Raw genomic sequence first — 12304 nt, 5'->3', positions numbered from 1 at the left:
TCAGAGGTTAGGATATATACTAATATATGCAAGATGCACTTTCTAATAATTATAATAAAATGTGATCGCTGGAAGCCAGACTTCATTCTTACACCTTTGAATGCCAAATTGATTTAGAATTTTTGAATCAGATTGTCATTGTTTTAATAAAAGCAGAACTTAAACTGTTCCTTGAGAGTCCATGATGGAATGCCCAACAGAGTATTTATCAAACAGATACAGCTAGAACATATCTTGCCTGTTTTCATCTTACGTGGTTTAAATATCTGTAGTTGTATATCAATGTGGAGAGCAAACAAGGTCTTATGCAAAGAAATAAGATAAGAACAAAGCAACAGTCTATAATTAATTTGATACTTTCTACAGAATGCACTACTGATAAAACTTTAAAACTGCTTCGCCATAATGTATATAAAATTTAGTGATATCTAGGATGTATGCATTGTTAGGAACAGACAAGTCTTCATTTTAAGCATCAGAATATGATTGATTACTTTTTTTTTTTTTTTTTCCCCACTGCCTTTAACCATATTTATTCTTGGCAATAAATATGAAGATACTATAACAGACATCATAGTAGGAAAACTAACAATGGACAACTAAGTAGGATATGGCATGCTTTCTGTACATAAAAGTGCAATCTAATCAGGAGGCTAAATCTGTAAATAATCAAGTTTTCAGTGTTCTTTCTTTTGTTTTAATGTAACAGAAAACAAAGTTTGTCTCTGGGGTGGGAAGAACCTCCTAGATCATACAGGTTTCAAATGGAAAACTGCTTTTTGTTAATTTCTTTCCCAGGATATGGTTCATCGTATGGTCTCTATGACATCTTAAATTTATTACTAGTTGTTTTAGTAAGAATTTCTTGTAGAAATTCTAGGTAAGCATTACTTAAAGTGTATTTTCAGTGAGTAAATTCTACAGATCCATCTGCCAGTCAACCAGCTGAAGCAACAGCTAGTGTATCTGACCATGAGCATTGCAGTGTGTGGGGATGGGGAGGGTTCACATGTCTTACCACAGTGAAGAGTGAATATATTACTCTTTTTCAACAGAAAAGTTTGAAAATCCACTGTCCTTTGTACTGATAGTATTTGTTATCTTTCTGTACTTGTTTTCAGTCCTTGCCATTTTCTAATCTTCATACAGTCACACAGTGGTTTTTTTTAGAAGCCTTCAAAGGACTGAAAAAAATCACCAACGGAAAGCAAATAAGCCCTGCTAAGGTTATCTGTGTGCTAAAACTAAAGGAATTCATTAATCATTATTTTATTCTCCATGTCTAATTACTTCTAAAGTATGTAAACTGCCAGCCAAAACTTATCTGTCTATTCTTTTAAACAGTTCTTCCATTCTTTCTCTGCTGGCCCAGTTACACCCATCAGTGACATGATAGCCGTTACTACTTAGAGGAGGTTTTTTGTTTTCATTTGGTATCTTCATTCTAGTAGGTTTGATAGCTCAGCCTTCCTTGTTTCTACCAGACTTAATAACATGCATTTCATGGGACTGGTCTTTCTTTTTTGAAAATGCAACAGAACATAAAATGTGAAGGGAATTGCAGAAATATGTGGCATGTTATAAGCCTCTAATTTAAAAGATGGCTCCTGAAAGGCCATGCTGTTCTCTACAGAGATCCTCACATGCTAGAAAATGTAGTGAATGTACAGTTCTGTTTACCTGACAATTATCTTCCAGCATAGGGTTATTTGAGACAGTGCAATAAAATTAGGATAATAAAACTGTTAAAAATGAAATGCACATCTATTTCTCATTAACAATCAAGTCACCACTGGCAGATGCTAAAATCTCAAGAGAATTTCACAAATCCAGAGGATACCTCACCAGCACTTAGTTTGTTGTTTGAATCTGATTTAGCTGAAAGGTACAGCTAGACAAATAGCTCCCTGCTGGCTATCTATATGAAAAGAATCAAAGACTGTAAATTATTCTTACTTCTAAAGCAAATTGTAATCTATTCTCATCCAGCTCAAAATTCAACTTTTACAGAAACCATCTTAAAGTCTCAAGGGAGACCTAATAGCCTACAGCTACTTAGACAGAAGTTATAAAATGGGTGCCTGTTAGATGTTGGCATCATGCAGGGAGGGAAGAACTAAACAGAAAAAGGGGTGTTGAGGTTAAATATAAAAGAAAACCAGTTTTATAACTTAAGGAGAATCCACATTGCAAGATGAGCTGTGAAGGGGAAATTTGAAGTCCTGCATAGTTTGACCTATTGCTAGGAACTAGACTCAACAACAATCATTACATACTGTTAATACTGCAGAAATGTCTCTGAGTGTGTCAACCTGGAACAAACTTGTAAGAAGTTACAGTCTCTGTTGTGGTGTACTTATTACTTGAGGAGAGAACAAATAAAATTGGCCAAAAGAAGAAAGCAACAATATGTTACAATGCAGTCAGGCAAATAAATGAGGAACAACGTAGTTCTATTCACTTAATTATTTATTGACCAATAGATTGTTTGTCGAGGGGAAAAAAAAAATACTGCTAGAAGTAATTGGAAACCTGGATGCAAATTACCATTTTGAAACTGTGAAAGGAAGGAGTCATATGAGCATTGTTAAAAAAAAAAATCTTTAAGTTGCTTTTTTTTCTAGATAAATTCTCAGAGGATGTGGTGACAACCATAAAACAGCTAGGGAAGAGGAGTGCCTGAATCTCCTGCCTCTCTGAAGCCATTATTAGAGGCCACATGTCAGGAACCTGATAATCTGTGGTTCAAATCCTTTGAAAATTAATCTGATATGGATGAGCTCTGATACAGATGAGCTTCTCTCTCTTAGGAGAGTACCCTTAAAGACTGGAATATTGAATTCGTTGTGATACAGTTGTCTCACTTCTCTGCTTCCAGAGTTTTCCGTATGTGTAAATAATTACATATTCATTATAGCAAGCCCTGGAAACCAACTGTCCTCTAATAGCTGAACTATGAAGCTGTTTTTCTTAGGCCTAAAGTGATTTCTCTTGCATTGAGTCACAGAACCAAAAAATCAATAGTGTCCTCTAATCAAGACTAATTTATGGATTACTAAAATCTGATTTGATGCAACACTCAAAAGTTTGAAAGATTATTCACTGGAAAAAACCCTCTAGGTCTAATTAATTACCAGACTACAAGATGGCATAGTTTCCAGGCATGTGAAGGGTAGAATTTTTTACTCAAATTTGCTTTTAGACCTTACCCTGTTACTGGCTTTTAGCACATAAACTACTGTATGTAAGCATGAATACCATAAGCACCACCTAATACTAGTTGAATTCATAAGCATATGCTGTAGTTCTAGTGCTTCTGAGATGTTAAATGTTCGCTCAGATACAAATGTAAGGGGTAAAACAAATAGAGTTAAATATTTTTTATTGTACCTGTGGCCCTGACCAACACTGAAATTCAAGAAAGCAGTGGATATTACATCTGGGGCTTAATAAACTGTCAGGTAGTTAAACGAACGTGTTAACTGCCAATTCTTTCAGAAGATTCAACTCAGCCTCAAGCTGAAGGAAAGAGTTTAGTAACCAAGACCAACAAATTACCAAAATTTCCTTCAAGAAGAATGACAAGAGACATGCTTCCTGAAGCAAACTAACCTGTAGATTTTTCACCACAGTGCCCATGCATTTGAGCTCATCATTATTCTAATCACATCTCCTAGAGATACTTTTGCTAATTCAGATATAGCCCCAGTTTTGACTTAAAGCAAATTAATTCTAAACAAATCAAATGTTAGCTGTTGAATATTCTGGAAAGGTTGGGATTCAAATAATTTTATTGTTCTTTGTTTAGCTGGAAAAAATATAGGAGTTTCTTTCATCATAACATTGCATAAATTCAAATGCTGGCTGCTAGTAAGGACAAGCAGTAACTAAGTAATAACATTTTTCTGCTTGACTTGGTGCCTGTATAGAGCGTATTTCACTGTTCAGTAACCTGTTGAACTAGGTGAGAAGGGAAGGGAAAAGACTAATTTCCATATTATCTGCACATGCTTGACACACAGGCCTTTAGAGCAATTGCATAATTAGAAGATAAGATGATATGAAAGGGATTATTTTTTTTTTTAATATGCACTTCTCCTTCAGATATGTTTTGTTCTAAATATCCATGTGAATGTTAAAGTAACAACTTCATATTCCTAATAGGTTGCCCGGAATAAATAATAAAAAAAATCCTTGCAAAATAGGCTAATATGGGGCTATCATGATAATTTATTTATAATGTATTCACTCTCTTGCCATCAAGGCCCTCTCAGCATTGTACAAACAATTATAAACTGTATTAAAAAATCATCAAATATGTACCATAACAGACAAACAAAGTAATAAAATCAGACCTGAGACCCATTATTAAAAGGGGGTTTAAAAGTGCTACAGGTGGCAGCTGATTGCAGCACAGAAAGCCAGGCCTTTCAATCAAGTAAATCCAACTGTTGGCCTTTTTTTTTCAAAATATCCACATTTTTATTTGATGGCCTGTAGTTAATTCAATGATCAAAGTGTACATGTTGTTTTGCTTCAGCTTATTTTATTGAACTTAGAAGCTCAAGTTTATACGTCTGCGCACTTACCTTTACAATTTCTTCTCTTTCTCTCTTGATAGCAACGAGGAATCATTGCTGCAAATGTGATACTGTCTCCTGTGTTTCACTTCTGATTTATTTTTCTAGTGGCTATATTGTTGGCAAAAGGTGCTGGATGGGAAGCTGGGAAGAGAGCAATCTGTTTTTGTGTTGAGTTCATAAAGCGGTAATACTGGTTTCCCCATGACACCTTCTGTCATACATGACAGTTCTGATTTCAAAGGACTTTCTCCAGGGTGAATTAACAGGATAATCTGTGTCCTTTAGTCATTGTTTTTATGTATACCTAGACTGCCAAATCAGAGATTTTCAAATGAGCCTAATAGCTGTATCAGTTCAGGGGGGAGGGATTCATTGCTTTTTTGTGGAGCAGGTACTTCCCTCAGAGAACTAGGTCAAAGCCCAGCAGCTCTTTTGAGTAATATCTAGTTGACTGTGGTACTGTTTGAAGACATTTTTGCCCCTTTGGCAAAGATGACCACTCTTGAAGCTCTGGTGACTAAAAGGTCTGTATGAACATTTCCAGTTTGCTTCAAGACAGAAAAGATTCTCGGGATGTCAATGGACAAGCTTCAAGTACTGACAGACAGTTAAGGGTGACACCACATAGCAGATGTACACTGAAGAGCACATCTGTTCCATTTCTTGTGAAAGTGGGACAGTAGCAGAACAGCTAACTGTGAATCAAGTTAGTCAATGTCAGTGTACATGAAATTCTCCATGTATCACGATTCCTGTTGTAAATGCAACACCTGAAAAGGTGGAAATTTTTTTTCAAAATAAATCCTCAAAAGATTATTCTCCAGCCTTCAAATATTAAATTAAACACTGTATACTTTTTGTATTTTTGTCTTTCAGAGAGAAAATGTTCTGTTAAGAGTCAGTTTTGATCCAACAGGTTACATCAAAATTTCATTCTTTCACTTTTTTAAAGAAAAATGTTTTGACTGGCTATATTATCCAGTCTTCTTTCCCATTTTTTAACATTGCTGGTATACCATGTTTTTCTCTTTTATACTTTTTACAGTTATAGCTCCTTCACAAAATCTGTATTAGGCTACAGCCACTATGGTTTCAGCCAGAATTTGTTGAGAATACGGCTTTTGCTGAATGCTTACATATTTTTCATTCAGAAATGGCTGCTTCACTGACTTTGAGCCTTTCTGGGGGAATGTGTTGATATTTTTACTGAATTTTCCTTTAGAAAAATTAAAAACAAAACATGTTTTCCATCTCAAAATTGCTTCCATTTATAAATATTTTTTATTGTCTTATGGTACAAATCAGAAGAGCTGACATTGAAATAAATTATCTGAAATGAACCCTTTTTGTGCGGGAAATTTCAAGCTTTTGTGTTGTTGCTCAAAACAAAAGAAGTCTTCAATTGACTGTTAAAAGTTCCCATGGCACAGAAATTTCCTATTTCTGGTAAGTAAGAGCAGCAAGAGAAAGTCCATAATTTGCTTCATATTTCAGTAAACTACAGTACATGACAGTTCAAATTTAAAAAGGTATTTGAAGATCAGGGTTTGGGGTTCTTTTCTCTGTATGACACAGTAACAGTCAATCCAATTAAGCTATCTGCTATGTGTTTCTTGACTCTTGTTACAGTAAAGCAAATGAATTGATTTTTTTTTTCCTATTCCATTTTGAGAGAAAACCTGTTTTTCTAACATTTTATATCAGTAAGAGCTCAGGAGAGTTGCAGTGGTTCAGTAGCTCTTAATGATATCTGTTTGTTTTGCTCTAGTTTTCCAGATCAAGATATTCGCAGAACAGCAGTCCAACAAATAGAAAATATGTCAAATGATGAATTGTTAGAATACCTCCCACAGCTGGTTCAGGTAAGAAAGAAATGGATAACCAAGGGAGTCTTCTGTCCAGATCAATAACTTCATTAAATACTTTTGATTCTTTCTGTTTGATTGATACATTGTAAGAGGAATAAATAAGAAAGGCCAGTCAGCTGATGCAGTGATTGAATTAACAACACGGATGAGGTTTAGACTGTTTTCCACTCAAGAGAATGTAGTTGTTTTGGCATGCTGATTGAACTTTTCTGTATACAATAAAGTATTTTCAAATAACAAAGAAAAATAAAAAATGCATCTGAACAAGAGAAATTCTGCTATGATGACCAAACCAGGGGCTGGTGGTGGCAGGGCTTCATGGCAGTGAAGGAAGCAAGTGGTGTTGCAACAAGTCACGGTTTTCTTAATACCACATACACAGGGAAAATCATTGTCAGCACAGAGTAATCATGGCAATTAGGGCATAGAATTGTCTCTTTATAGATGTCCATTGCATTTCACTGGAAATTTATGTTTTACAAGTTATGGGCCCACTGCTTGCAAAGCAATCACTTTGTGGTTGAGTAGATCCTGAGATGCAGTTAAGGAGGAACTTTTGAAAGCTTTATCCCCTCACTTTGTAACACTGTGCACATGGATTGCTTACTATTCCATGTTTCAGAGTTTGTCAGGGTTTTTTTTTTTGTGTGTTTTAAAATATATATTTGTATAAATGCATGCACATATATACACATATCTAGATAGATATATATGTATACATGTTTGAATATATTTATGTAATCCAATACCATGAAGCAGTGGAACCTGCACAGTTTTAAAGCATTCACCCAGTAGGGCATTTATGTGACCTTCCACAGCTTTTGTTTCTCAAATAAGTTTATTTTACAAACCAGGTAATTAGATAAAAATGTAAATATAACATTGGTAGTTTTAATCAGGGGAAGAAAAGCTACATATTTACATATATGTTAACACAGCCAGGATCAGGATGATATCTGCCTCTCTTACAGATGGTGGCAGACACTTGTGTCTTGAAGTTTATTTGATCATTACATTGCTAGGGCATTCTCCATGTGTCAGACTGCTTCCTTCAAACTAAGAACTGGGTCCTTCCTGATTAATTGTGTTATGAAGGAAAGATAATAAAGTCATCATACAAGTGATTCTTCTTATTAATTTATATGTTAAGGTGCTAAAGTTTGAGTGGAGTCTTGAAAGCCCTCTAGTGAAATTCCTACTGAATCGTTCTCTTCAGAGCATCCAAGTAGCCCATCAACTTTACTGGTAAGATAATTTGCCATTACTACCGTAGTCATTTTCTGTTACAGTGAACTTTATCCATGATTCTATTGCTGACAAACTCTCTTTTTGTTTGAAATCAACAGAAAATCTAGGGGTTTTGCTCCTCTATTCCCCTTTCAGTACTGGGTATGGGTAAATTGTATAAAAGACCTACTTACCTCTGCCTTCATCCTGCCCCCGTTGGGAGGGAGCGGGGAAAGTTCCGTTCACTTAAGTAATACCATTTGTATTTTTCTGCATTTTTCTGGTTTGAGCCAAAAATAGCCTTCCTCAAAATTTGCAAGGTCCAAACAGCATTGGCCTACTTATAAAGGATCCTGCTTCTGTGATTTCTCTGACCTCTGTTGAAGCTGTCAGGCTTCTCCTGTGTGTCCAAGTGTATATCTTACCCCCTTTGCATATCAGTCTGACTTGTGATGATAGAGTTTCTAATAGTTCCTATTCGTGATTATGGAGATGTACCAGTCCTGGCAGTAACTGCCATTCACCATCTATCTCTACAATATAGGGACCTCTGTAATTGTATTATTGCATGTGGTGGTTATTCTGTTTGCTATGCTGTTACTAGAAGGCTTTCTGAAAAGAAATGTGGCTTTCTGCTGTCTGAACAGCTGCCCTGCGATCTGAAAATCAAACTATAATGTTTTGGGTTTTTTATGTTTAGTAATGATGGGTGAACAGAGCTTTCATTTACAGTTCAACTGGTTCAGACCCCTTAAAGCAAAAGCTTTCCTCCCTGCAAAGGAAGGACAACAACTTGAAATATAATCATTTGATTGATGAAGTGTGAGGTTGGAAAGAGCATAGATCATACTTTCATACCTGTATGATCTCTGGAAGTGTTAGTGGGGATAAAGCAGAATTATGAATGTGTTTGTTTCACTGAAATGAGTAGGATAGCAATAACATGCCTAATGAGCATATCTGCCAAATAAAGAGAAACCACGTTTAGCAAGACATTTTCTGACAGTACCTGAAATATGCCTGAGGTGATTTATACTATCTTATAGTAAACTTAGTTATACTGGATATAAAATGTCCAGTCTAGGGTTCTTAAATGTGTCCAGAGAGTTGGTAGTTTTCCTAGAAAAGATTTCTAGAGTTCAGTGGACAGTGGGAACATCATTGGTTTGCCTGTGGTTTTTTAACTTCTCTCTTCTCTGAGAAGAAAAATGATAATGTATCTGTGGTCTTCTTCCTCTTTACTTTGCAGCGTAGACCTGTGTAGATCCCTATTTTTTTCCCAAATTTTGCTCAAGCTGTCTAATATTATAATCTTGGGTAATATAGAGTAGATATTCCATCCTGAATAATATCCTTATCTGGCACAGTACAATTTCATGTGGCAAAATACATTTATATATAGTTTAATATATAACATACATACCCACTTCAAATAAAATATTTCTCAATGTTCACTGCATTGTCCGCCTTTCAACTGGTGGTAGCTCTGTTCATGCTGGATGCCTCTTTATTTAGCCTTTCAAATATTCAAATATTTCAATCTAAACTGGGAATTTAAATAGCACACGTCTTAAAATTTTGGTTCTTGTAGTCATCACACTATACACTTTTTTTAATTGGTTACTCTGCTGCACTATATTCTTCAGTAGTAAACTGTTTCCTACCTAACATTTCAATTTATGTAATTATTCACATTCCTTTTCCAGTATTCTAAGTCAGTTTCCCAAGTCATAAATTCTATTTACAAAATTTAACAGTAATGTCATCGTTTTTCTTGATAAAGCCTTAATTAATTAATAAAGGCTTTTCTTTACTTCACAAATTGAATTTCAGCCCTTATAAAAGCATTGAAAATCAGGGGTTTTCTTCCACTTATCTCTAAAGAGATTTTAAAAAGAAGTTCAATGATTTAATAATGTCGGGAACACATGTGCATGTACATTCACATAACTTCTAAGAAATGCTATTAGGTAACATTTTATTCTCAAGTGTTGCTTTCTATTTCATTACCAAATTAGGAATCAAGAAGCCAGGACTGGTAAAACCACACTTTAGTAACAAGATTATGTTTATTTTTAGTTGTAATGAATGACATTAGCATTCCACTATTAAATAATACAACATTGTGCACAGTGTACCAGCCCAAAATAAAACTTGGAAAAGAAGAGTCTAATGTAATTCAGAAAACCGGTGATCTGATTCCAGAACCGTGGGGGAAAAGTCAACTGATTTTAGCTTCCATGTTTTACAACACTACTGTAAATCTAGAAACTAGTTACCAGAAATGGTGGTGACTGTCAACACTAGCTTATTTTAATGACAAATATAGTTTATAATAATATCTCAGTTATTTAAAGTTGACTTGATTTCCCTGTACACCAGAGATAAACAGCTACACAACAATGATGTACCAGCTCATCCCCTTTTTAATATTAATGTTAGGTAGTAAATTGTTAACTCCTTTCCATCAAGCAGTGATAAGTTTGTGTGAAGATTTTATTTAAAAATTATTGGACAGTAATTGGCAAGGGTGGACAGAACAGATAGAATATTTATTCTTGGGACACATGTTTAGCTGTTGGAAATCAAGATGGATTTGGCCTGTTCTTTGCTTGTATCTGCTGCAGATTTGTCCCGTTAATTCTGCTATTTAGTTTGAAAAGGTAATTGATTGTAGACCCTGTGTTTGTTTGGGTTTTTTCTTATCACATGTGACTTTTCCCCTCTCTAAATTCTTGTGGAGCTTGGGCTGTCTGCATCCATCAGTATTTCAACTGCTCATTGGTACTTTTGAATGCACTCCCCTTCTCAAGGAAACTGAAATTGCCTATACGTGCAGTGCTAGCACAGAACCTGTGCACCACTTAAATCCCATTTTAGTCTTATTTCAAGAGTTCCTAATGTCCATGGGGCATGGGGAATATTTACCCTGCCCCACTATCTTCCAGAAATTCACTCTGATTCTAGAATTTTCCCATCTGTGTTCCTGTAAAGACAGAAGGCTGGATCAAGTTTTCCCATTCCCTGGAGCTATGGTGAGAAGTTATTAAACTGGTTCTAGCAAAAGCAGAAATGTTGCTTGAGGTGAAAGAAACCCGCTGAGCTCCTCATCCCTTCCGCATGCTGAAAGTCTCTGTTTATCTCCTTGCTACCGTGTTTCATGTGCGGGTTTTTTTTGTTTGGATTTTTTTTTTTTTTTTTTTTTTTTTTTCCGTCAGCTTTTGTGCCGGAGTTTTAATCCACCCCTCCGCCTCTGGCAACCTGCCAACCGGTTTCCCACTTTGCTGGAGTGTTTTTGGCTTTTAGCTGGTTTCGCAGGTGGCAGCTGCAGCGCGCAATGGCAACACCTGGCTGGGGCAGCGGGTGCCCGGGCGCGCGTCTCGCAGATGGAGGCCTGCCACAGCGGGACCGGGCAGCGGGGAGAGGTACCGTGTCCTCCCGCCAGCATCTGCGGCAGCTGCTCGAAGGTGGTGCTAAGAAACACGTTTCATTCTCATGGAAGAGTGCGAGTGTTTGTAAATTCTGGCGGAGCGTGGGAGTCTGGTATGCTTAGCTCAGGGAAAATAAAACTCAGGTGCAATCTTTGCTGAAGGCAAAATGTCCTTTTGTAGCTTGTCTTCGAAGTCACTAAAACTTTGTAGATCTTTTCTAGTTTACAGCATTTCTCAACTGCATTTTGACTGACAAGCAAGAGAAAAGGGAGTAATCTTCTTTTTCCAGCCAACTTATCTTGTAGATAAGTAAAAATGTGAGATTAAAAAGGAACTCTTACTAAAATCCAGCACACTGAAAACAATTTGAATTACACTGTTGATGTCAAGGCTAGAAAATAATATTTCATTTTAATTTCTTTTTCTATATAAAGAAGAACTATAAGAAGCAAGAAGAACATAAGCAATGTATGAAAGTTTAAAAAGACCCCAGTTAAATAATCTGCTATTGGGAAGTTTATCCCTCAATATTTTGTTTTCTGGAATTGTTACCACTTAGTTTCATTCAGCATTCCAGCATTGGAACAATAGATTAATTCTTCATATTTTCTGAAAGGAAATATATTTTTCACTGTCAAAACTGGTCTACGGTAACCATAATTTACTTGGAGACTTCAAAAGAAGGAGTAAATCAAGCAGATATTCTTCTGTCCAACATTCTTAATTATCTGAACATTAAACAGGCGGCCATCCTCCAGCTCCTTCTCTTCCCATATTATGGTGTCTTTCTCCCTCAGTCAGTTGTCAAGTCTGCTAATTATTAATGAACTTCCTAAGTAGCTTTGAAGAGCAGGCTGAAAAGCTCAACCCATTAAAATGAAATTAATGTAAATACAGAAGGAGGTCTATTTTGATTTGTGTTAATTCGGTCCTTCTTACTGATCAGAAGCAAAAGATCACTTAAATCATATATGTAACTTTAAACCTGTGAATAGCCAGTCCCGGTATATGTTTGATCAGTTGTTTTGCTACGCTGTATCAGTATTTGAGTTCAAGTCTGGAGTTGCTCAATTTTACAAACCTTCTGAGGGTAATGTGTCATTCAACAAAGTGGTGATTATAAATTTCATCTGAATTCGGAGTACTTGATAGGATCATTGTCTTTTGGACTACAGAGAACCTCAACCATATAGTC

The 12304-nt window shown here is 35.9% G+C and overlaps 1 protein-coding gene across 2 annotated transcripts in view; it reads left to right on the top strand.

The window, feature by feature from the left end:
- PIK3C2G (phosphatidylinositol-4-phosphate 3-kinase catalytic subunit type 2 gamma) overlaps positions 1-12304 on the top strand; it is a 317803-nt gene that overhangs the window by 197987 nt on the left and 107512 nt on the right. For both annotated transcript variants that reach the window (XM_042795497.1, XM_032986468.2), the window contains 2 exons: positions 6352-6445; positions 7602-7696. In XM_042795497.1, coding sequence (XP_042651431.1) covers positions 6352-6445; positions 7602-7696 — 189 coding nt within the window. The remainder of the gene's footprint in view (positions 1-6351; positions 6446-7601; positions 7697-12304) is intronic.

The sequence above is a fragment of the Tyto alba genome, unplaced genomic scaffold (genome assembly GCF_018691265.1).
Source record: "Tyto alba isolate M040663 unplaced genomic scaffold, T.alba_DEE_v4.0 Super-Scaffold_21, whole genome shotgun sequence".
Taxonomy (NCBI): Eukaryota; Metazoa; Chordata; class Aves; order Strigiformes; family Tytonidae; genus Tyto; species Tyto alba.
Note: the sequence above shows the minus strand (reverse complement) of the source record. Positions and strands in the feature narration are given on the sequence as shown.